The following is a 27,028-nucleotide window of genomic DNA, read 5'->3' on the forward strand; positions in this document are numbered from 1 at the left end:
ATATCATATTATGGCTTTGTGGTTTTTAAACAACCTGGCTTGCAAGGTATGCAACATATTAGCTGTACTTGCTGTGATGTGATGAAGTGGAGTAATTAGCTAATTGAATGCAGTATATATACTGTAGCTAGTGTAGTTCATTGCCATAAAGCTGACTCACATTTTAGCTTCTTCTAAAAGTCATGTGAGTGGTTTCCAAAATAAAAGGCTGCAAAATACAGCAGATGTGCAGTTTCAGTCGTAAATAAAGTAATTGATTCATAAAAAATAGACAAATATTATACAAGTTTGATTCATAAAAAATGGACCAAAGTGATGTGTAGTAGTATAAGGACTGGGGCAACAACGAAATGTAAAAAGGAGGCTTAAACACGCAATTTTATATAAAATGTGGAGACCAAACAGTAACATTGTTATGATATACTGAAGATGTACAGTATGTCAACCTAAGAAGGAAGGTTAACTTTACTTTCATCTGATAAAATGTGCAAAGTGATAATGAAAAGATATCATGCAAACTAAATGTTCTCATAGAGTATAAATAAGTTTGCTCAGGAAAGAGCTGCCTGCCAATGCTGCTGTTGGTTTTCAGCAAACATGTTATCATTGAATCCTCTCGCCAGACAAAGCATATTTCAGTCATGTTGCAGATGACACCACCGGCCCAGATCTGAGTAAACCACAAACAAGAGTTGGGTGCAAGCACTGCATGACAGCTGCACAAAATCTACCAGCAACTGGCCTCAACAAACAGAACACCAGCATTGTGCACTGACTGTGATCACAAAACTCCAATTATACAAAGACAGATGCACAAACTATTACCTCCAACCGGACATGCTCACATAGATCATGCTCACATAGATTTGTTCTGAAGGCGTACACACAGCGTTGCGTGAGTAAATGCCACTCCGCTGGGTTAGTCAACAGCCAGGTGTATACTCTGTAGACGGAGCTTGACACATGGCAAACAGGGATCTGAATAACCAGTTTCCACACTGTTTGGATATTCAGGAGCTGTGGTACTGCTGATATAAAGAACAACACTGTGTTCATAACCAGCTATATAAGCCCCTTTTTGTAACAGTCATCCAATATTACACCACCAACCCACTGACAGCAGCTGCACAGCTCAGGTGCTCATTCAGTTACGCAGCAGAAAATAAGCCCTTAACCTATAGAGAGGATCAAATCAATGGGACAATTTGCATCAATTTGGTACTTTATACTTCTACTTCACTACATTTCTGAGAGAAATGTTGTATTTCTAACAGTGCTAAGTAACAGTGTACTTTTCACCGGCGAGGAAAGTTTGGAAAGTTTACAAATTTTCTGTTTACTGCCATACATGCAGGTGAATGGTGCCAGTACCCGGAGATCCGCATTTACCAGCTGGCAAAACTCCGGCCGATGACTCATTTTAGCCAGTTGAAAATCAGCAACTTTCCCTCTTTAGCATTTGGCTTAGCGCAGCGCCAACAGCAACTATAAATGACAGTGTCTTAGCCACATCATCCCCAGCTCCACCCTCTCATCCAAAACCATCACATCCGGTTTTAAAAAACTAAGATGGTGACGGCTAAATTGCCCAACTCGAGGCTTGAAAATGGTAGTCCACAAACCAATGGATAACTTCCCTGTGCTACCTCCAACGTTTTTACAGTATATGTGTTTGCCTAAAGCAGGGAAGAGGAGCGGGATACAGAGGAGTGGTGAGCACTTCTTTCTATTTCCACACCCACAAATTATTTTCATTTTGAAACATGTAGTATTCAGAACCAACCAACACTGACTCAAGTGGCATCACTTGAAGCAATTCATCAGATCTCACGCAGCTCCTTGGAGCCACAAAAGGCTTCATACAACTTTTTCATATGCAATAGTACTCACCAAGACCTGTATAATTAAACCTTTATATGTAATGGCATGTGAGTTGAAAACATAGCAAGCTTATTTTAGAAATAACTCGAAGGGCACTAGGAGTGTGCAGACCTCTGCCAAGGCATGCCTTATCTTAAAATGTTAATGCAGTGTAAATATATTCAGCTGGGAACTCTTTTTTTTAATATATATATATATATATATATATATATATATATATATATATTCGGACACCACATGAATGCATCTATTATGATTATTTATGTTGTGTACTGCATTGGTGTATGGATGATGACATCAGTGATAGTGATCAAGGCAATGCTTTTGAGAAAAAAAACTAAGGCCTCTGAAACAGATTGAGGTGGTGTTTTAGAGAGGTGGCACAGGAACATGTGACACCCATAATAACACAGAAAAGAAATTGAGAGAGTGAGTTTCTACCTGACATACAGCGTCATGGCTGCTCCAGGCTGCTGATTGTGTTCATTATTTCTCAGTGAGAGTCATCAATTAAGGAGTGAATGAGAGGTTCAACAGAGGACTGCAGTAATGATCCTGCTCTAGCTATTACCTCCGTCTTCTTTCTTTAATGTGGAAAACAACCACTACTAATCCCTCTCTCCATCTCTCTTCTCTTTGTCTTATTCCTGTCATACCCTGGTAATGTTCCTTTGAAGCAATGTTTCATTTGACTCAACATACCCGCACACATTGGCACAAACACATTTGACCACCAACAGCTGCATGCCTTCATTAACTTGTAAGATAAAAAAAAAGATTTCTAAAAGTGTCATGATGTACAGCTGCACATTGTGTTCATCAAAGAAAAACCCCAGAAGTTTTCATGTACAGTGATTATAACTCCCATACCTCATAATTATGACATAGAATCTCATAATTACAAGATAACTCTCGTAATTATAAGGATAAAAAATGTGTACGACAAAGAACAATTACAGTGTTGAAAAAAAGTATGTGATTATTATAAAGTTTGAGAACAGGTTTATTATGACACTAGCTGATTAAATTTAGATCTACTTTGGTTTAACTGCTTGGTTTGATGTGAGTGAGTAATGTAAATGGCACTATAATAAATATGTCAAAACTGCACAGGCATATTTAGTTGCTAGAATTGGTTGATTGTTTAAGTCATTTTCAAGCTGCAATACAAAAAAAAAAAAAAGACTGGTTCTGCGTGCTTAAATCTGAATTCTAGGTGGTCTTTTTACATATTTTTGGATTGGGACAGTTGGTCTGACAACACATGCCATTTGAAGACATCACCTTGGTCTTTTTGTTAACATTTTATAGACCAGAAAATGATCAGCAGATTAATTGAAAATGAAAATAACGCAGACCTTTTCATTTTGAAAAGGTTAGTCAGAATCATATTATAATGATAATACATGTAACGTAAGTCCTTGTTGCTTTAAGAGTAGGTCATACATTAACGTTGTTAAAGAAATGTAGGTTGTCAAGACATAATCTGTTTGTTTTTTTCCAGTTACATTTTCAACAAACCAGCTTCATTTTCCACTTTTTCTGAGTTGACTAATGTGCAGTATTGGGAGCAGGGATTATAAACCAGCAAAAAGAATGGTAGGATCCCTGCAAATAATTATTTCTCCACCCAATCATACAGCATGAGGACATTTGTATTAACAGTCCTTAACCAGACAATTCTGCTTAATGTCCAAGGGCTGTGTCCTTCAGAAAACATGGGTCTTTTTGTCTTGTACCACCAGGATTAAGGTTGAGCAAATGCGAACTGTAAATGCTTAACATTAGTCTACCAAATCAAGCTTTGGACAGCAGACAAGATTACAAGCTCTGTGAGGTTCTACTATAATTAACAAGTATATTGTATTCTGAGGGAGAGAGAACAGGTGGAGGAAACATCACTACGGTATGTGCTTTCAAGCCAGAACACATACATATTTGCCTCTTATGAGAAATGATCCCTAATGATGCTACCTTGAAACATCAAATCTTGTACATTCATGTGCAATCACTGGTGTAACATTAGCATTTCTGCAGCTATTTTTATCAGTACATGTTTGCCCTATGCAAAAATATCAGGTCACACAAGTGGATTGTTTAAATGCACAAGGCAAATATGAGTCAGTTTGACTGTGACTGTGATTGCTGCCTTCAAAGTAGTCAAACATTTGGGAAAAGACGTTAGTATTCTAACAGATACGATCTTAGCCTTCCCTCTTGGTTATATGCAGACAAAGGAGATGTTTAATTTGTGAAGCTGTGATTTGTTACACGTGGCTGAATAGATTGTAGGTGGGGGGGGTTTGCCTGCTGCTTTTCAGCTGTCACCCCTTTTGAATCCACTTTTATATCCATACCATTGTTGAACACCTTTATACTTATAGCTGCTACTTATTGGGAGAGACTAACATTCTTCAGCAGCAGCTTTCAAATGCTGATTGACATGCTTTATTATTAACTCAAAGCTTGACTTTGACACTGACTGCTAAGCTTTTTTTTTGTAAAAGGATGCCTTTTTCAGGCAGAACACCATTTAAAGATCTTACATAATAATGCAAATGATTTTAATATCATACTTGAACTCCCCATGTACTGCCACTCACAAGGGGACACCCAAAATCCTTTCCCAGGCTCAGCACTAAACACTAATGTAGCAAACTTCTTCCAAGTATCACTGATTTGCATTTCAGTCTTCACATTCATATCATTGAGCCTGCCGCACAATTCACAGCTCCTCTCCCTCAGAGTATCAACCGGCAAACTGTATAGTATTAAAATGCTGAGCTAAGAGGCACTCTAATAAGGAGACCTGCCGGCAGATGAGTGCATTGGGTGAGATTATCTTCTGGGCCTCACACTTTCTAATTGAACAAATCCTGAACCAAGGAGATTATTCAATTCTGAAATACATGATTTGATAAAATCATATGGATTTGATTTATCAGATTTAGTTGTTAACTGATGTTTGCTTCTGTTTGACTGCATGAAAGGTTCTATTTATGATTCAAACAGCATTAAACATGAATATTGGAGCTTTTTTTTATTTTTTATTGTCATCTTTTCCTATTCTATATTCATGTTTTTGTCTATGCATCAAAACACCAAAGCAAATTGCATGTGAAAACTGTACATATTACTGTGCTTATTACCAACCTAAACAGAGTTTTTGTGAGGCTGGACACAGCGGTGCTTTAAGCTTATGTTTATGTCAGCATGCTAACATGCTCGGAGTGACGAAGCTAATATGCAGTGTAATATTCGCTACGCTATATCAACGTTCAATTTACTCATTGTCTCATTTTCGTCCCTCAACTTCCGCTTTCTTTGTGTTGGCATTCTTAACTCGAAGGTCAATTTGGGAAACATCCTCTGAGCTAGAACCGACAATCAAATTATTATTTATTTACTTTTTTTTGAGTAAAATTCTCATCACAAACTCGGCAGTCATTTTCATTCCAGACCTCACCTTCCTGAGTGATGGTTCCTTCCTGAGGCTATTTTGCAGAGGCAATGTTCTTGCGTCCGGCACTTAGCGCTGCCCAAGACAATTGTAATTGGGTGAAACAAATGCCAATAAACCACAGCACATTTTTCTCCTATCCAGGAATGTTGTGTGGACTAACCAGACCTTCCTCCGCGGCACTGTGGAGCTAGGTCTGGCAATACGAAACTAAATCTTCGCCATTTTAGTTTAGCATGTTATTATGCTAACATTTGTTAATTAAAACTAAACTAAAACTAAAGCTGGCTAATGGTAGCAAGTGTTTAGTCATAAACCAAACTGCTGGACAAACTAAACTTTTGACCTGATGATAGCACTGGATGAAAACTTAGAGATCACAAAAGTGATTACAATTCATCCTGAGGGGAACATGAATGTCTACCAAATTTCATGGCAATCCTTGCAACCGTTGCTAAGACATTTCACTCAAAACAACAAATGCCAACCTCATGGTGGCACTAAAGGAAACCTCTAAGGATCACCAAAGTCATTGAATTCATCATCTGGAAACCATGAATGAAAGTTAATGGCAATAATAATTATTTTTATATTTCAGTCTGAACCAAAGTGGTGATCTGACTAAAATATTGTGCCAATCCATCCAATGGACGTTGAGATATTTCACTGGATAAGTAAAAACTTTGAACTGTTGGTTGCACCAGATGAAGTCAGGGGTTCACCAAAGTCAGTACTTTTGGGGACCATGAATGAAAATATATATGCAATCCATCAAATAGCTCTTGAGATATTTTAGTTGGGATAAAAGTGATAATCCGACCAACAGACCGAACAATCAACACTTAACAAATGCTTTGTCATATTAATTTACTGCCATCATGACCTTGCCTTCTGAATGATTCTTTATTTTTAAATCCTCTGTGCACACAGTTAAGGCAGTTTATTGCCATTTAATAAAGGAGGATTCTTTCATCCAGGACAATCCACAATTTCGATAATTCCATGAATTACACCAATAAAATATATCCGTCAATAACCTTAATGACAACATGTTTAGGGAGAGGGGCATTAGTGTAAGTGTGTACAGGACAATTAGCCTTGCATGCAAACACACATCAACAGTAAAATATGCATAACACTCAACCAACATTGAACTGCAGAAGCCTTTATACTTATGCTTGTGAAGACATCTTTCAGACAGAGGAAGAAAATATTTCCCTTGCCCCCAAAAGGAAGCCTGTTACTTACTGCCCTATTGTGTTACCCTTTCACAAGGTTATCGCAATACATTTCAAGAAGCAGCAGTCGAGCTTGCATACTCTGCAGCCTTGCCTGTTTCTCTGTGATAGTCCATCACTACTGTTTGTGTGCCAGAGCTTCTAATAACGGATTATAATGGAGCTGCTCCACATGTTTTGCTGAGGCCTTTAAGTCTTTTCATTACCGAAATTGCTTCATCATATTTCTGTGACTAATCTTTAATAGCCAAAAATTTTAATAGGCTACTTATTAGATTGCGTAGCCAACGCTGTGAATTTTCTTAATAAATTGTTGTTTGCCGATTCCTGAGGAGCCCATGTTCAAGGCTGAGGGGAATCTACAGAGAAAATATTGGACCAATGTTGAAAACGTCTTTCTTCAATAAAAGTGTAAAAATAGATTATTTATAACCACACAGGAGAGAAATATAATTAAATGACAGTAAAAGGACTACTGTACAATGAAGCTATAAATGCACATCACAGCCAGAATGTGCTCTGTGTAATTAATTATCTTCTTTTAGTGTCATTCAAGTCAAACCAATAAAACGTGCTAAAAAATGACTATCAAGACTTATTTTTTATTCAATTATGCACAATGTGTACAGTTATTGCTTTAAACAAAAGTAAATTCAGACCAAATCAAAGTCTAGAGGCAGACTGAAGGCAGAAAGACATACTTTGATTTCCTGGTCTGTTAGCAGGTATTGGATTGTTTGTTCAGAAATTCAATCACTCACAGCAAAAGGATTGTGGCCGCCTATGCCAGATATGAAAGTGCATTACTAAGCATGCATTAGACTCAGTAACCTACGCTGAGCAGGACTACAAACAAACAAATGGACAAAAACACTGTGGTTTATGCCTCCCACATGCACTAGTGCATGAGTCAGCAGAAAATAATTCAGACCATATGGCTTAAAACTGTGTCCAGAATAAAAGGAATTATCTGCAGGTTAAACAAAAACAACAAGCACAATTTCCATAATACTATTTACAATGTTTCCTCGCATGAGTGATACGTGATCAGCTGTAGATTAAGTGAGCTGAATGAATCTTCTGCAGGTCCACACTGAATGCAACTTCTTACTAGTGAGGAGAGCTGCAAAAAACTGCTACTACAATCTCATTGAGCCATGTGATGATCAATTATTTCACAATATACATGTAAAGGCAGCCCTAGACACAATATGTGTTGATCACTTGCATCTAATAATGCATTTTTACCTTTATTAATTAAAGTTGACATTACAGCCTTGGAGTACAAACAGCAGATGGTCTATTTCTGGTGTGACAGACAAATGCACAAATCAAGGACAATAAATGGGGGGCATTGTCCTGACTAACAATCAATTCAACCTTCCTTTTAGTACATTAGGGACTACTGTATGCATGGTGACTTTCACAGTAAGGACATCATGACCCAAAACTGGCTTCAACATCAATGTAGCCTCACATCAGCAATGTGAAACCAGGATGTGGGCCTTGTCCCTTACAGTGACTCATATCAATCTCATAAACTGGACCTCCTGTAGAAAATAGTATACAAAATTAAATATGTGGGCGTTAAAATAAATCAAATGCAATTAATTAACTGTAACCAATCGAGAGGAGCCAAGTTCATCTGCAGAGGAGACAGGCTATTAAACAACCCTCCTCAAGAGGTCTGTGCCTAAAAGTCACCTTGGGAGGCCAAATTGAGGAATAAGTGATGGCGCAAACGGGTTGGAAATGGGCATCTGCCAGAAAGGCAGGACATAGAGGCACATGCAGCTGTATATCTTAATGAAAGCAGGACTTCGGTGAGATGTAGGCCAACAAGGACAATGACGTTTTAAATAGTCACCCACCATCTCTTGAACGCCCTTTCAATTAATTGGCTCTGAGATTGATCTCACTTATGAGCTTGTGTATGGAGGAACATGGACTGCACTGAGTCTGCAGCTCTGCAGTACCATGTGTCCTTTCACTATCTGGAGCTCGAAGGGCTTTTATGTGCTCCTGTCATGCTCCATGGATTTCAACATTTTGCGTCAAAAAACAAACAGTGGTTGTACTGGGACTGTGTGGTACCGTACGCTATAGGGTAGGCCTAGTGGCCAAACCCCCTCTGTGCTCTACCTTATGTAGGTCATCAGTGACAACATCTGAGATATGAAGGCAGGCGTTTCGTCAGCATGTGGTTATTAATTATGCCTTTGCACCGAGGGCCCTTACCTTCTGCTGTCGCCTTGCCATATCTGTGGGCTGTTTTGCATTGAATGGGTACGCGATGCATCGCATCACAAAAACATACAACTGCAGCTTCTTTTTACGGTCTTCCTCCTCCCTCTGCAGCTTCTCCACATCCTCTTTCTCCTCGCTAGCGGCTGACGGGCTCGGGCTGGTCGGACGGGCACTGCTGCGGCTGCTGCTGGGCGCTAGTCCACCCGAGCTCTCGATGGTTCTGCTTGGTGAGATGCGGGATCCGGCCTGAGGTGCCATCGCCTCTTTGCTTTCCTCCTCCACTATCCCATCAGATTCCTCCTCACTGGACGACGGATCTAACATCTTGCTCTAAAGGTGATGCGTCCCTACAGCTATCCTAACCTACTAAATTTGTATTTTTTTTTTTATAACCCCCAGATGATGGATGTGCCGTTGTCTTATCCGTGCCTAGATTGCATAAAAAAATATGCCCGAAATTAAGACAGGCCCGGGTTGTACTCGCTCGCTGAGGGATGTCAGCAGTACGAGTGGTGCTGGAAGAGGTTGAGTCTGCTTCACACTGAGCTTTCTCCGCCTGCGCCGAGCACTCGTCGGTGCTTACGTATTTTCTGTATTTTATTGGCCAGTTACTGCTGCGGATGTGAGAGGGGGAGGTGAGAAAGGATCCGAGCGGAGGGAGGGGGAGCGTAGTGTACAGCTGAGGGGAAGGAAAGCGGCTTTTTTTTCTCTCGGTGATAGCGGGCGATGGCCTCTCTCCGCCAGGCGGGGACGCAGGCGCGGGGAGCTGGCCGTGGTCCTTAACACAGAATAAGAACACAGAGTGAAGGATGAGCGACTCGTCCTTAATCTCATCCTAACGCTCTGCAGTGGTACACCTAAGATGGCCGCCACAGGATTTCTGTAATATTGTCACTGAAATGGGGAACATTATTTAGTTTGTGGGCAGGGGATGCAGATTATTTGGTGTAATATGTGGCTCCTGAGCCGCCCCGTGCGTGTGCTGTTGAAGGGTGGGGTAGCCATGAAGAGCTAACTCTCTGTCTGTAGGCTTCTGGTCGAGAAATTGATTGTTGCAGCATGTGCTGGTATCTCTTGCATTACGCTGCAGTCACACAAGCGTTTCATCTACTAGCCTAAATGTAGATGTATTATTCAAAATGAAAACTAATATTCAGGTGTTCAACTTAATTCCATACAGTTTCTGGCCAAATGCAAATGTCCAACATACAGTGTTAATCTTTGATCAAATAAAATCTTAACGCAAGGCCTGTGACATTGTCAATAATAATAATAATAATAATAATAATAATAATAATAATAATAATAATAATATAATGTATATATTATATTATAATAATATGATATATATATATTATATATATATATATATATATATATATATATATATATATATATATATATATATATATATTATTATTATTGACATTATATGACAATGTTGTAACACTTAATATTATTAAAGTGTGACTTGCTATTCACTGAGTAATAATGTGGTCACAGGACCTTTCAAATCCTTTCAACACTACAAGTGCAAACAGACCACATTTACATGACACATGGTAGGCAATACTCCTTTAATCTATCTCCTTTTGAAGATAACATTTGTTTTCATTATAATTTTTATCTCATTATACAATCTTAAAAGCTTGAAGCAAAATATTAAATATTCTGGATTAGACCAGAAAACAAGATCTAAACCAACACTTCAGTAGGTCCTGCTGCTTTTTTATGTGTTGACATCTCCTTGCTAATCCAAATCACCGAGGTGGGAGATTAAGATGGTATAAGCCAGGACAGAAAGAAAATAATATGACACAATAGGACGTCTGTGACCGTAGATCACAACTACTCCCTGACCCCTAACCAGGGGCCCTATTGACTTAATTAAACTGACAAATCACTGTTGGCCAAAATGAATTAAGAGAGACACTACCACAGACTTCCACTGAACACATTATTATTATTATTATTATTATTATTATTATTACTAGCTGTAGACCAAAGGGATACATTTTAGAAAATCTATAAGCTATCTAATAATTCCCTACTAACGGTATCATCTTGAAACCCCAATGCTCATAATAATGACACATTGTAAAAAGGTCGAGACTAAACTACATGCTGGAGTTGATCTGTTGGTGATTATATCTCCCCCTACTGATGAGATTTTTTAAAAGTGTAAGCTTCTGGCGCTGGTCTGACCACCTGGTCCTGCTGCTCACTGGATTGTGGAATCTTAACTCTATCTCCTTCCATTTTCCAATTTTTGGTTTATGACCTGTTAAAATCAACCAATGTCAGCTTATGATTATTTGTCACGGGCTGCATATAAATTGGGAGCTGTTTAACCAAAAAGTGATATACCCGAATCAAACTTGTTACATTTGATTAGGTTTTAGATATAAAACCATCCAGTAGGAATAAGCGACCTATATCATTGTATGGTTTGAAGGAATGGTTGAAACGGTTCAGAAAGAATAAATATTATTTTATTTATTAACAAAAATGTGTTCTTTAAATTCTTTTTTGTTAATCATCTCGGGATCTTGCGAGGTTTGGTACCATTTCTCCATTGCCAGTTTGCCATGACCGGCCTGCAATTTTACATATTATATCTATCAGTCTATATATCTATATATATCAGTCTCTGACTGGCAGTAAGGTGACACCATCCATTTTGAGATTGAACGGCAGAGGTGTAAATAATGAAATGAAATATTTTTGAATTCCATTTTACTGCTTCATTGTCAAGGTCGCAGGGTAAAAATATTCTATTGGGCCTTCAAGTCATATAATTAAACATAACTTAACACAGGACTATGCACTATATTAATAAAAAATAAATGTCTTTAAACTAGATTTTGACACAAGGCATATCAGTGGTTAGATCAAACCTTTAGGATGTCGTCCTTTACCAATGACGGCCATTCTGGTGGAAACCATTTCAGATTTTAGATTGAGGTTAGGGTTTTCCCTCCAAACTCATCTTTTCTTACCACTTACGTCACCACTCTGAGCCTTTACTGTGTTCACCTCCCCCACCATCATGGTACTTACAGTACCAGCACACCCATGACAGCCTTCATACAGTACTGTGAACTCATGCACGGAGGATGAGCAGGTCTGCCTACTTCAACTCTGAGTTTGAATTTAATCTTTTTGACAGCTGGACTGACTGCTACTCCAGATGTCCCTTATGCGTCTGACCAGCATATTCCCTGCAGGTAACCATGCTTTCAAGGACTCCTCATCTCCAGTTTTTCTAGTGGATCTCCTGTTGCCCTGACTTGGCATTTAATAGTCCTCTTTTAGTTATTACTCACGCAGCTTGCCCTTGTGGATTCTCAGCATGAGGTCTGTCTTTGTTCTCCCACAGGCCACTGCTGGTTCAGGCGGGTGAGACCCCTTAGTTTTCTGCGACTGCACACACCTCAGATCCCTCAGAGAGGTCTAGCACTAACCTCAGCAACAGAACTCTCCAAACCTTTTAAACATTAATAATTGACTGATGTTCTCTGCCCCACTCCTCTACTTTAACTACACACATAAAATGTTTATGTTCTTCAGGGTAGTACAAAACAAAGGCCAGTGTGGAAAAATGCAAATGCCAAAAATGTGTGTTTCATCATGCAACTGGAATTTTGTTTGTGTTTTAAGGAGAGAAATGATGCCTTCGTTTTGTGGTAGATTTCCATTGTCAGACTAATGTTCATCAAGTCTAGAAAACAGTCTCACCACAGCATCCATGAAACAGGTGGTAACCCTCACTAAAACTCTCCACGGAGCTGAGAGATCCGCAGATTCAGGTGATAATTATCTGTGGGTTCGTCACTACAGGCAGCCATTTTCAAATACAAGTAGCTATTGTTAACCAGGCAAAAGAATGTTAACGGAAATAAAGAAGCTATGGTATGAATTCCCTGTTGAATAGTTTCAACCGAGAACAAAATTAAATAAATATATATATATATATAATTTTTTTTTTACATATACAGTATATTTATACTATACTTGATAATCGACTATGATCAACAGAGATAAGATGAATCATGACCCTGAAATAGCTATTTAATTATTGATTGAAGTCATAGAGGCCAGCCCGACTTTATCATTACATGTGAGTATCATCTTACAGTAACAGTGTTTTGATTTAATTATTTTTATATTAATTCTGTCTCTAAGAAATGAAAAACTATTAAAAAATAAATAAATAAACACATGAAACCATAAAAAAACACTAAATAGAACCAATAAAATCAATTGGAGTCACCGGTTTGTGCTTTAATATATGTCCCTGCATGTGTCTTTGGCACACTGTCATGTGCCTTTGGAGAGTTGTCACAGACAGCATATTTAAAGCACACCGTGACAAACCAGACAGTGCAGCACAGCTGAAACTTCACAGAACAACTACACAATATTATATTCATGACTCATCTCTCCCTCATTCTGCTATTCTATACAGTATATGTACGGAGCATGTTTATTATATTAAGTATAGATTCTTAAAGAGTGTCACGTGTACAAGAGAGAGAGGGAGAGAGAGAGAGAGAGAGAGAGAGAGAGAGAGAGAGATTTATTTTTGCAGTAACAAATGTATCTTGTGCGCTTGAGCTTGTATCATTTAGATCTGTATTCTCTTTTTAGACTTTAGCTTAGGGTTTAGTCACCAGTCATAAGCTCTGGGTTAAATCGCAAAGTGCAACACAACAGTTTAAAAACTGCTTTGTCAGAGTTGATGTGCACACACACACATATACGGTACACACACACACACACACACACACACACACACACACACACACACACACACACACACACACACACACACACACACACACACACACACACACACACACACACACACACACAGACAGACATGCACACAGAAGCTCAGAAGTCTTTGGAGCTCTTTGAAATATTTAAATGCTGGGAGTGTTTTTTTAATGTGAGATTGATGGAATAGGGTCATTGTCAGTATTGCAGCTATATAGCTGTCTCACAGAGGGATTCACAGCCAGCAAATACTGTATTTAAGTGTGTGTTGTAAGATGGTTTTATGTGAAATTGACTGGATATATGGATTGCAGAGGAGTGAGATGCTCAGTTTAAAGCAGATATGTGTGGTAATTGGCTTTAGCAGTGAGGAGAAACCAGTTTTGAAGAAATTACCAATCTGTACAAATCCTTTTACATAACCGTCTCATGTTTTCTTTTTTTTCCTAATGCTAAAATAGAAAATGGAATTCTGATATTTCCATGTTCCGTCTGACATCAACCTTGCAGGGAATTTGAGGTGGCATTCCAGGAAGTCCAGAATAACACATTTAGTCTTGACATGCTTTGATGTAGAAATACATTGTTTCTTATTGTCACCTTTTCTTTACTTAACAAAATTTTCCTTTTCTTTATTTTACAGCAAAAAAATTCAAATACATACAGTAGATACAATAAACCCTATGTGATCACGTTTATGGATTATTTTCATGGTTTAAGGTTCCTTTTTATAATTTCAGACTACACTGGAATGATTTTTTCAAAATTAGGATTTGAAGTGGGCTTGACTCTTTAATGTTCTAGATAAACCCCAGTCCAAAGGTGGTTTTCTGCAAAAGAGGACAACAAAAAATCTCTAGATCAACTCGTTGGAAAGCACATTTCCAGGCGGAGGCCTCATGAAAACCACCAGATTTATTTCTTGTCTCTTCCTCCCACAGTTTTCAGGGTAGATAGTGGAGATGATGCCAGAAAAAGATTAATTAATAATGCAGCGAGAGGATGGAGCCTCACCACTCTAACATGAAGAAAAGACCCTATCGCTGTTGGACCAGCACAATCTTCTCATCAAGTGGGATATGATTTTTCCAATCAGCGCACACAGCAGTCAAAGAGTTGAGATGTATTTAGCTTATTGTACATACAGGAGACACAACTGTCAACTGGATTTTGGCGAGAAGAGAAAGAACAAATGCAGTGAGAAATTAAGAAGAGCTCATCACTGCAGCTTTAGAGATTTTCCTCCCAATTAGTGTAGCTAAGTCCTGCCCTCTGTTGGTTGAAAAATGAAAGAGCAGTTAAATTCATATCTGTTTTTGTTGTGTTGAAATACCCAAGGCTACAAACTAAGTGAATAATTGATTACTAATAGGATTATGGTCTTAAGTGAAAGCAGATGAAAAAACCTACACTTCAAAGGTGTGTTTTTAGATGAACCATCACTTACTCTTATTTAAAGAGGTTTTTGGTTAGTCTAGAGTACTTATTATTATACTTATTCTTATTCATAAGAAATTATTAAAACTTTATTCTGATGTGTCTGAATATGTAATTATATCAACAAAAACCAAAGAACACATTACATCACCAGAATGAGGTAGCAAGGCTACAGTATCATTTTCTCTCTAATCTCAACTCAAGTTACTAAAATGTTAAGTAATGTTAGTCAAGTAAATTTACTTGTGTAAAATGCACTCAGATACAACATAACTGCATTACAATTTAAAATGATAATGATGTTATATGATAGAACACCTATAGGCTACAAAAAAGTGCATTAACATGTTGATGTATACACACAAAGAACAACATGCCGTCCCCGGGTGCAAATCGCACCACCAAGCCCTTACAGTATGTGTGTCAAATGTCAAGAAAGGTAGTATTCGTACACCTACACAGAAAAAAACTTTTTTTGATGGTAGTCGAAAACCTGACTGGATTTTGAGTATGGAGGATGTTACAGGAATAAACTGTCAAAACCCAATAATTGGATCACTGCCCTTTTGTTGTAGATGTGAGTTATTCACGATAGAACAAGAATATAATTGAATATTTGAATATGAGTCAACATGCATGCAGCTCCATAGCACCGTAGCTCCACCAGCCTCATTCAAACAAAAGACATTGGATGGTTATTTATAAACCAACTAAGGTTTGATTGTATGTGCAAATGAAGCTAATGCAGTTCTGTTTGTTTCAACTGAGAACAACAAAAATTAAACTATTTTTATCTTTGACCAAATTGAACCGAAGGGTTTTCATGTCTTCATCTGTTCTCTGCATCAACCTCTCTTTTACCACAGTTTAATGTTTCTGTCAGCCTCCAGCTTGTGAAATAAGTTTCAAAGTATGCCTCATGGATTCTGCTTTTACTATCCAACATTGGGTATCTATGACTCTATGATTGGTTACTAAATTCTATGTAAAGTCTGGCATCTTGCTGCCTTTAAAATCCTTTCACCTCATATAAACCAAAAAGCAGCCAGTGATCCCTTGGCACTGAGTTATTCTGGCTGTTATTCAGTGTGGACTGGAAATGTCATCAGTCATTTTGCCATTAACATCTGAAGCCTGCCTGAGGGAATTAGTCAATCAAAGTCACTTCCTTTTCTTAGATAACTTCTGAAACTTTGAAGTCATAGTTATTTATGTTTGTAATCCTAAATTGGCTGCTACCCCTGTAGTTGTGTTACTTTTAAGATTCCAGTGGCCTATTTACTCTTTATCCTATATATATCCCAATGATTCAACTTGTAGTCTTGTCAATTTCAAATCTACAGCAGCTTGAAATCAACCTGTCTTAGCCACATCGACAAATAACGTTTCTCAGGTTTTTGAATGCAGACCTTTTACTCATAATTTACATGAGTGACTAACAGTCAGGAGAGCATAACACACTTCAGGAGAATTGAGCCCTATGACACACAGCAATAATAACGGATGTTATACAGCCAAACTATAGTTCAATAAATCAATGTTTTATAGCCTAATGTAGACTTGCATTTATGTCATGTGATATTTTCTTTTTCTACCTCTTTTATATGAAACTAGAATATAAAAGAAGAATAGATCTTAATTGTCAAAGTTTCACAACAACAAAACACAGTTTAGCAGCTCTCAGTTTGGCAGTATTAATAACAAACAAGCAAAAAAAACTAAATTCTGCTTCATCATTTAATTGTTTTACTTTCCATCTTTTTACTTTGTTACTTCCTCTATTCATCCTGTTATGTTCTTGTAAATCATGTTTTAATAACTGCTTTTATTCATTATTACTCCCTCCATTAAAGGTCCCATGACATGGTGCTCTTTGGATGCTTTTATATAGACCTTAGTGGTCCCCTAATACTGTCTCTGAAGTCTCTTTCCCGAAATTCAGCTTTGGTGCAGAACTACAGCCACTAGAGCCAGTCCCACAATGAGCTTTCCTTAGGATGTGCCATTTTAGTGTCTGAAGCTATTGAGGAGGAGAGTGGGAGGGGCAAGGTGGAGGGTGGGGGTGTGGCCTTGACCAACTGCCACTTTTCTCGTTTGAAAGCCATGATGTCTCTCTCTCATGGGTTGGCCAAATTCTCTGGGCGGACAAAGCAGAGAAAGGGGAGGTAACCTTGCTTGTTATGACCTCATAACAAGCAGATTCCAAAACGGCTCATCTGAGCTTTCATTTTCTCAAAGGCAGATCAGGATACCCAGGGCTCGGTTTACACCTATCGCCATTTCTAGCCACTGGGGGACCATAGACAGGCTGGGGGAACTCATATTAATGTTAAAAAACCTCATAAAGTGAAATGTTCATGCCATGGGACCTTTAAGTCTTTGAGTATGTGCTATACTTGGTCTCACACACTTTGTCCAAGTACTCCAGGTTGACATGTTATCAAGCAAATCATTCTCAGGTCCTTGATTCAAAGTAAATCTGAATATTTCTTATCATTGAATAATTAATTATTTCTCTAGTACATAAATCAGACCAGTATGAGATAACAAATGATATATCCTATATTTAAAATCCAAGTTGCAGTGCAATGCATTATTAATATCACTCAGCGATGTGCACGGCACTAAATTCATTCTTGCCTAAAAATAAATTTGTAATACAGATTTGTCACCAAAAGAGGTCAGCAGAATCTTTATTACTACAATGCAAATGGCCAAATTGTAACTGGATCATTAGAAAAGAAGATGTATCCACCATGATTACAATATAATAATCTAGTTATTCATCGTATGACATTGAGCATTGGTTAACAAATTAATGCAATCACAATATTACGTTTTGATTTGTAGAAGAGACATCACGTTACAAATATTACTTTATTATTTGAAATTATATGATTTTATTGGCTGCAGGGCTGGCCCAAAGATTTATGAGGCCCTAAACCATTTGCCTGAGGCCAAAACCACGTTCTTGATTACCTACTATAATATCACACTTAAAACACATATCAATCTGATTATTGATTAGACCTTGGTCATAAATACATGTTTTTCATCCGTTCTTACTTATGCAGCTAATGCACATACTGCCTGAGGCACAGGTGAATTAGAGCAACCAGATAATTACGACTTTTACAGTATTACTCTAAGTTTCTTAAGGGTTTCATCATATAGTCTCAAATGTTAATTCATCTGACATAATCCAAAGTTTTTAGAAACATAACTTAAAAGTGCTGAGAAAGGTTACAATGTTAAAGAAAGTCATTGCTTCTTTGTGCAGGAGCAAAGAAGAACTGTTTTACACAGTTCAGTTACCATGGCAACATGGGTTTTGGGGAGGAAATAGCTTGGTGTAATGTATATTCAATACATTCAATTAATTACTTCCTTATCAGACACCCACAAATCATACAAGAGAAACTCATTAATTCAAATAATTTATTGTCATATAATAATTTTTCTGACTTACTTTTCTACATTCCCAACCAACAACCAGGCCCAAGGCCTGCAAGTAGCCACGGCTAGAAGTTTTACATTGCATTGGTGGCATTTTATTTAAATGTAACATGCCTTCATGTAACGTCTCTGCCAAATACATTAACTGGTTACTCTTATCATTGGGATTAGGATGACCCTATTTTGAAAAATCAAAAAAATCCTATCTGGTTTAAATTGTACAATCTGGCACTGTAACACCTATTTCAAATGTTCATGTTTTAAGATCAATTCTTTAAAGCCTCTACTGAAGTTTTAGTCCAGGAAGACCATCACTGTAATATGCTGCAATCTTTGCTGTCCTGTAAAAACTATGTATCTCCAAAACATCCCGTTTTCATATAGACAGGCCTGTTGTCAGCTTTTTAACAGTGCGTTTTTCAGATAATCCAAGGGGTTTTAAATAGTCTATATAATTTAATAAGTATGAGAATGTTCTCCCTTTTGCCCAAAAGAACACCTAATCCTTCGGTTTATCTGAATAATTCAAAATCACTAATATGGAGATGCATACTTTTCCCTGCAATGACAAAATTCTGCAGCTGACATTTGTCTTCGTTTCATGTTTCTGTTGAAGCCTTATTTAGAAAAAAGATCTTTTGAAAGCAATAACAAGTAAACGACCTATTCGCAGACATTCCCTCAATTATGGTATTTATAGTTTATTGCAGTGTTTATGAACAAATATAGAGTACAGTAAAATCTCAGACTCCTCCCTGGGGATGATATCTATTGTTAGCCCGCCCCTCCACTGGAAGAGTCACTCTCTTTTTGTCTGTCTACATCAGTGGTGTTTTCAACCCTGATGACTAAAGCTGTCGATACTGTGTGGAGCTGGACGTGAGATCTGTGATTTTTAAATGTGTATGGTTATATTTGCTCCGGTAAGTTTCATTTCTCTAGTCTTGTCATTTCTTCATGTTGGTTATAGTGATTTCTGCCTCTATTCACTGCACATTACCTTGTATGAACTACAACATCAAGTGTGATCTTGATGTTGTGATTTGCTGATTGGTGAAATGTCTATCAGGTTTAGAATCAGTGCTGTTTTTTACATACTAAGAAGTCTATTCAAAGTAGTGAACACAGAGTCAATTTCTCATTCTTAATATGAATATTCTGCATAATAACTCTAAAGATACAATGAGCAAGAGTCTTACATCTTCAAATTGAATCTGTACTGTACTGCTGTGGCCACCCTCCAGGGCACAGTAAGCAGCTCCATTAGTTGTCTTCCGACCTTTAAATTATTCAGGTTTTGTTTTCAAACCAATTATAAATCTCAATAATCAGACCAGTAGCCTAATTTATTAATGTGTAGTATGCAGTAAGCTGCACTCCCAGACCTGATATTGGATCAAGGAACTCATAAAATATCAACCGATGCTGATCCTTTTCTATTTTTGTTTGTTTTCCTAGATTTTTGCCATCTGTGCTTTTGCAACATGTGGAGGATACTATGGTCATCTCCAGGTTAAAGTGGACTGTTCAGACAGGAGGCAGAGTAACCTCAGCATCAACATTGATTTTGGCTATCCTTTCAGGTGAAGTAGTTGTTTATGCTTTCCTTTACATACATCCTTTGATCTCATTAGGTAATTCACTTATAAATACAAGAAAAAAATATTGATTTTCATGTACTTTTGTTTTTATTACATTTAGAGTAATCATTTAATCTTTGACAATTTTTACATGTTTTGATTTATATAATTTTAAAATGTGAATTAACAGACTAATTGACAAAGAGTGAAGATGTTACTGGACACCCAAAACGAGGCTTTCAGACTAAGCAGACATGACCAGGCAATCATCTCTGCATATTTCAGGAAACTGGACAAAAGCAAAAACAAAAAGACTATTTAAAAGCTGCACAGCTCTACTCAATCATGTTACCAGGCTCAGCAGAGGGGAGTTGCCCTCAAAACAGGGTTTTGGACTAAAGCTGAGCAGGATGCCAGCCCAATTAAAGTCACAAATATTTTACTACATCATTCATCAAAACTGTACCTGGAGCCCTGACAGACTTAACTGAAGGTGGGCTTTTTGTGATATTACAGCTCCTTGGCACTTTATCACAGCTTGATGTAGCGGCTTAGCGATCCATTGATAAGCTGATGAGCAACAGAAACCGGTATCTTTCTTTGTCCCTGTTTCATTTTGACTCCTGTCGACCTGAAAGTATTCAGGGCTGCCTGGGACTTTGTGCTATATAAACACTGAGATGTTTGAAGGATGAGAAAAGAGTGACTCTATTTCTCATCCGTATTGCTATTTTAAGTGAAAGGACTCGTTTAAACAGAGCTATAATAGATCATCATTTAGTTTCAGTGTGCACAGTGGAAACAAAATCTAATTATAGACATATTGTTTAACTGAACAATTTCTTGGAGAGCGACTGGCCACCATACACATTTCATTTGAATGATGAATGGTGTGGTGTGTCTGTGGATGTAAACTCTCTAGTCTTGTGGTCGACCACCCCAAACCCTGTGCGTCAGAGTCAGTGATGGCCAAGCTGAACTGTTAATTAGTCGTCTCATTAACAGCTCAGCTGATTTGACACTGGTGTCGATGTGTTAGTTCAGTGGTACCCACTCTCATGTATAAATGGACTAGTAAACAACATTGTTACCAACAGAATTAAAGTATTTTTCAGTTTTTTTCGAAATGTTATGCTATTTCTAAAGGGGGCTTTTACGTTTTGAGGTATTGGGAGGCAAAGATCTAAATGTGTGTGTGTGTGTGTGTGTGTGTGTGTGTGTGTGTGTGTGTGTGTGTGTGTGTGTGTGTGTGTGTGTGCGTGTGTGTGTGTGTGTGTGTGTGTGTGTGTGTGTGTGTGTGTGTGTGTGTGTGTGTGTGTGTGTGTGTGTGTGTGTGTGTGTGTGTGTGTGTGTGTGTGTGTGTGTGTGTGTGTGTGTGTGTTCACACTGATTGATAACAAAATGAGGCAATAACTAAAATAAATGGCAAAACTAAATACATGTCTGGCAATGTATCTTCATTTATAATAATGATAACAGCAGCACAGTCAAATATTGCTTACCTTTCAGCTAAAGAATGTCCTTTATATTGTTAATTATATTTTTTACATTCAACAGGAATTACTTTGTCAATGCAGCTGTCTGCAGCTTTGTGCTTGCTTTCATTAATTGGATGCTAAGCATGCAAATGACAAAACTTGTTCATTTTTGTGGTCAATTATTTATTCTGCATTTATGAAAAGCAGATAAAAACTGTGCCTCACTCCAAGCCGTGGTGACTAAACCCTCCACATACCTACGATTAAGTCAATATTGTCACGGTGACAGTAATTGAACTCACTTACACTACTGGTAACACCCCAATTTGTTTTGTTTTTTATTGAAATGTTAGCAGTTCAAGTCCAATGAATAGCTTGAAATGGTACAAAGGTAAGTGGTGAACTGCCTGAGGTTAAAAAAAAAGTAAGGTTACCCAAAACTGAAAAATAATGTACATTTCAGTATTTTACAAAAAGGCCTTTTTCAGGGAACAAGAAATGGGTAAACAATGTAAAGCTGTTCTGCAGCAATGGAGGTTAATCAAGCTTTGAAACTTGGTGCTACCAATTCCCACAGGTGTTCAAACTTGTCTGGATTACTTACAACCCCCACTGTTTGTATAAAAGTATTGTTGTAACACACTGTGGTACCGTACCCTCGTGACCATTATTTGAACAGTATTGTACTGCAGAAAGTAGTGTGTTGCTATAAAAATGGTGGGAAAAAGGCAATTAACAATGGAAGAGAGACAGACCATCATAACACTTAAGAATGTTGGTCTTTCCTACGAGAAATTGCGAAGAAAGTCAAGGTGTCAGTGAGTACAGTATTCTTCACCATCAAAAGGCACTTAGAAACTGGGGGAAACTCTGACAGGAATAGGTCTGGCAGACCCAAAGCCACAACAGAATCAGAAGACAAGTTTCTGAGAGTCAACAGCTTGCGTGATAGGCGGCTCACAGGACAACAGCTTCAAGCACAGCTTAATAGTGGTCGCAATAAGCAAGTCTCAGTTTCAACTGTAAAGAGAAGACTTGGAGCTGCAGGTTTGATGGGTTGAGTTGCAGCAAGAAAGCTAAGACGTCAGAATAAGAAAAAGAGGCTTGCCTGGGCCAAGAAACATTGTCAATGGACTACTGAAGACTGGAAGACGGTGCTATGGACTGATGAATCAAAATTTGAAATCTTCGGTTCATCACGCAGGATTTTTGTACGCCGTTGAGTAGGCGAAAGGATGGTTCCTCAGTGTGTGACATCAACTGTCAAGCATGATTGTTGGGGGCTGTTTTGCTGGATCCAGGGTTGGTGATTTGTACAGAGTGAAAGGCACCCTGATCCAAAACGGCTACCACAGCATTTTGCAGCGCCATGCAGTACCCTCTGGTATGCGCCTAGTTGGTCAGGGGTTCATCCTACAGCAAGATAATGACCCAAAACATAAGTCCAAGCTATGCCAGAACTACCTTAGGAAAAATTAACAAGATGGTAAGCTTAAAAACATGGAGTGGCCAGCACAGTCACCAGACTTAAACCCCATTGAGCTGGTTTGGGATGAACTGGACAGAAAAGTGAAAGCAAATCAACCTACAAGTGACACACATTTATGGGAACTTCTGCAACAGAGTTGGGTAGAACTTTCTGAAGAATATTTGATTTCCATTGTAGAAAGAATGCCACGAGTGTGTTCAGCTGTTATATCTGCCAAAGGGGGCTACTTTGATGAGTCAAAAATTTAGAATACATTTTGGTTTATTTTTTAACTTAAATTGTTCATTTGTTCTATTCTTTCATTTAAGAGTACAATAAGACATTGAACTGCATGAATTTCAATAACAACCTGGAAAAATTGGGGTGTTCTAAAACTTTTGACCAGTAGTGTAGGTCATACAGCAATTATTTACACAACTCCAAGCACCATATGGTAAGGAGTTTATGATTTAAAATCAAATATAAAATCAAATATAACTTTATTTATTCAGAGGGAGATTGTTGGCAGCAGTTGCAATACAAAGTAGGAAATAATGCAAAAATAAATAATAAATAAATACACAATGCCAAAAAAGCTCCCAACAAATATAAAAAAAAATTAAATAAATGGTCAGGAAAACCCTGCCACTGAATGTCATAATTAATCCTCATTTGGAAACTGTTTCACATTCCAGATGCTGCTACAGTATGCTTCCTTCTGTCACATAGAAAAGCCAAGTTGCAGCACTGCTTTTTTCACTGGCAGCTTCTGAATCATGTGGCATTTGTCCCTTTGTATGCAACATTAAATAAAGGTTTCTCTGCTGTGTATCTATGGTTTTTGAGGTTGAACCATTTTCCCTACAGACTGAATCTCCTTACATTTCCTTTTTCTGTCTTGTAGATTACAAGAAGTGCATTTTAAGGCTCCCTTGTGTGAGACAAAGAGGGAAGAGATCCTTTTCCTGGATGGCGACTTTTCTTCAGCTGCTCAGTTTTTCCTGACTGTTGGTGTTTTTGCTTTCCTGTACTCTCTGCTGGCAACCATCGTCTATGTCTTTTACCAGAACAAGTACCTGAAAAACAACAGAGGCCCGCTTGTGGTCAGTGAGTTTATACCTTCAACAAACATTCCTCCAATCCTCCAATGTCACACCTGAATTAGATACAATATAGTGTGATAATGTTTGTGTCTGTATGAGATGAAACACACCAAAATTGACTATTTTTCCATTCTACTCTTTTGTCCTGAGCAGGATTTTGTCGTTACGGTCATCTTCTCCTTTATGTGGCTGGTAAGCAGTTGCTGTTGGGCCAAAACTCTTTCTGATATCAAGACGGTCACAAACCCGACACAGGTGCTTTTGCTCATCTCAGCCTGCAGAGCTCAGCAGAATAAATGTATGGCCACCCAGGAACCTCTCTGGTCACAACTTAATACATCTGCGGTAAGTGTTCGCTCAACAAATGAAGCACTGAAACCCAAACTAAATAAAGCAAGCCATTCACACCCATCCCTTCTTCTTTCTCCAGGTTTTTGGTTTTGTAAACGTCGTCCTCTGGGTTGGAAATATTTGGTTTGTCTTCAAAGAGACAGGCTGGTACAAGACAGGTCAAAGATATCCAACCAGGAGTGCTTCTGGGAAACGCAGCAGTGAAATGCGACAGCGGCTGTACAGTGAGAGCAGCTTCGAACAGCCGGAGGAAGGTTTTGGTCCACAACCTTCCAGACAAGACAGTTTTAATCAGCAGGTAAACAGACAAGGTAGCTTCAACCAGTCACAAGTAAGCTTAAGCTTACCGCACGCATATCTCGGCAAACCAGTAATTTATGACAGGGACAATAAAGTGGTTTCTCAAGGGCCGATTATATTTGTCAACAAGATGTGATGTTGCTCTTGGTATAGACCGAATCCCCGTGACGTCGCGTTAACAAAATAATCCCTTCCGGGTAGACAAGTTGATTTGCTTAACACTTTAACATAACCATCACTAAGAAATGGTAAATTTAACATCAGCAATAGTTATTTTACTGTTAACAAACAATGAAATTACAATTAATAATGTTTACTAATTACTAGTAATAGTTGTAGTAGTAATAAAGTAGTCATTTATGTTATTTTAACAGTTGATTGTTGCACACGTCATACAATTTAATATATTATATTAAATATGTGTTAATGATTACCAAATGATCTGTAAACCTAAAAACAACAGAAGATTACAAAACCTTGTTAATGAATGAATGTTACTTGAGGCTTTATAAACCACTTATTAATCATTAACTATTTATAATAAACATTATTGGCAACTTTATAATAGTCATCCCAATAATGTATATAGATGAATGAAAACAAATATTAACCATTAACAAAGTATTAACTATCTATTAGGGCTGTCAACGGATTACAATATTTAATTGCAAATAATCGCATGATTGATTAGTTAACTTGCAATTAATCAACCCCCCAGACCCTTAACATCATAAGTCACCACACAAATCTAGAAGAAAAACCTTGGCTTTTCAGTTACCAGGCCAGTTTTGGTTAGGCCAAATGTTGGTGCTATTTAACTAACATCTACAATCTGGGCAGCTAAAATAAACATTAACAAGCTGGGCAAGCCAATCCCCGTTTTGCATTGCATTCAGTTTAGTTAAATGGGTCCGGGCTGAGCCCAAAACCTCCTCAAGTCCTAGAAACGCCCCTGGCGTGCGTCTTTGATAAACCAAACCTCAAGTTAAATGCAACACGCGGGGGTTGAGAAAAATATAATGAATGTTACCAGCTAGACTAGCCTTTAGTAGCTGTGTTTCTTTGTTCTATGAGCCCAGGTTAGCTTAGCAGACCCTAACATTAAAAACAGTGACATCTCACCACCGGTGACTGACTGCTACTTTTCAGGTGGTGGTGTCACAGGTATATTGGGCCTCTGACCTAACGTTAGTGAAAATGACATATGAAACTACAAAACATTGTTGTTGTTCCTCACCACTGTTTGCACAGCACTGTTAAATTGTGTGTACGGGACACAGGGGTTTTCTTCCCGGAAGTTATTGTAAACAAACTTTGTGATTGGGTCTATAATGCTGTACATGGTGAACGAGATGGGATTGGGAACATGATAATTAACTTAAAATCCCCCTCCAGACACTTTTTAAAGTATGTAAAAAATACTCTGTTATGATTTACATTTTGTTTAACATGCTTTTCTTACATGAAAAGTAAAAAACTCTGAAAAAGGGACAGGCAGCACATCTTCTCTTTCTCCCTCATTGAGCAATTCTGGATCTGGCTTGTGCTACTCAACACCACTGCTCACGCAGACTGATTCAGTGACTACATTCTAGCATCTACCTTAGTTTTGTTTATGTCTTTTGTTAGATTGTTAGCTTGTAACTGGCAGTTGCTGACACAGTTATGATTACAGTGTGTTTTTTGCTCTCTTTACTGACAGTCCTCTTTGCGCTGGAGGTTTCAGGTTTCTTTGCTTGTTTTTGCGCATTCGACAGTGACTGATTTAAGGATCAGTGGTGTACCTAATCAAGCTTGCCCGGCATACGTTTGAATCTCAGATTTTAGGGAAGTGCACATACATCTCCCCTTCAGATGATGACATGTGAAAACACCTCTCTAGTGACAAACTGTACAAGTCAGTACAGTCAAGGTCAGACATTTAAGAGGACATAAACACAAGAAAAACTAATTTTTTTGGTAAAGAGGGACTTTAAAATAAAATGAAAAGACGGATGGTATTTATTTAACAAATATGGTGTTCATAATGTGATATCATGTTTTATTATAACTTTTGTTTTTAATGACTTGGAGTTGAGCAATTCCCTGATGACACAAGTTGTACCTTGAAATGAAGACATTTTAAGTCATTCCTTAATGCTTTTTTTTTTCAAGTTGACCTTTGGCAATAAGCAGGCATTGCTGTGGGCCTTTGTAAATAATAATAATAATAATACAAAATTATTATAATAATGAGATGGAACATTTTTG

At 37.9% G+C, this 27,028-nt stretch overlaps 2 protein-coding genes across 2 annotated transcripts in view; one reads left to right on the forward strand and one right to left on the reverse strand.

Annotated features, from left to right (window-relative positions):
* The window catches only part of cadpsb (Ca2+-dependent activator protein for secretion b), a 62,755-nt gene extending 53,605 nt beyond the window's left edge, over nt 1-9,150 (reverse strand). The window contains exon 1 of the mRNA XM_028576246.1: nt 8,818-9,150. Within this exon, the coding sequence (XP_028432047.1) occupies nt 8,818-9,150 (333 nt within the window). The remainder of the gene's footprint in view (nt 1-8,817) is intronic.
* A 10,247-nt stretch (nt 9,151-19,397) lies between these two features.
* synprb (synaptoporin b) lies at nt 19,398-24,914 on the forward strand. Its single transcript, XM_028577046.1, has 5 exons — nt 19,398-19,421; nt 19,957-20,081; nt 23,929-24,127; nt 24,281-24,472; nt 24,558-24,914. The coding sequence occupies exons 1-5, from the start codon at nt 19,398-19,400 to the stop codon at nt 24,912-24,914; spliced, it is 897 nt and encodes a 298-aa protein (XP_028432847.1).
* The last annotated feature ends 2,114 nt before the right edge of the window (nt 24,915-27,028 follow it).

The sequence above is a fragment of the Perca flavescens genome, chromosome 4 (assembly GCF_004354835.1).
Source record: "Perca flavescens isolate YP-PL-M2 chromosome 4, PFLA_1.0, whole genome shotgun sequence".
NCBI classification, from domain to species: Eukaryota; Metazoa; Chordata; class Actinopteri; order Perciformes; family Percidae; genus Perca; species Perca flavescens.

What these genes read in the sequence shown, in the direction of transcription:
- synprb (XM_028577046.1), top strand. Translation starts at nt 19,398, where the DNA reads ATGTGTATGGTTATATTTGCTCCG. An exon ending in GTATGGTTATATTTGCTCCG is followed by an intron (nt 19,422 to 19,956) that starts GTAAGTTTCATT and finishes TTGTTTTCCTAG; the next exon opens with ATTTTTGCCATCTGTGCTTT. An exon ending in GATTTTGGCTATCCTTTCAG is followed by an intron (nt 20,082 to 23,928) that starts GTGAAGTAGTTG and finishes TCTGTCTTGTAG; the next exon opens with ATTACAAGAAGTGCATTTTA.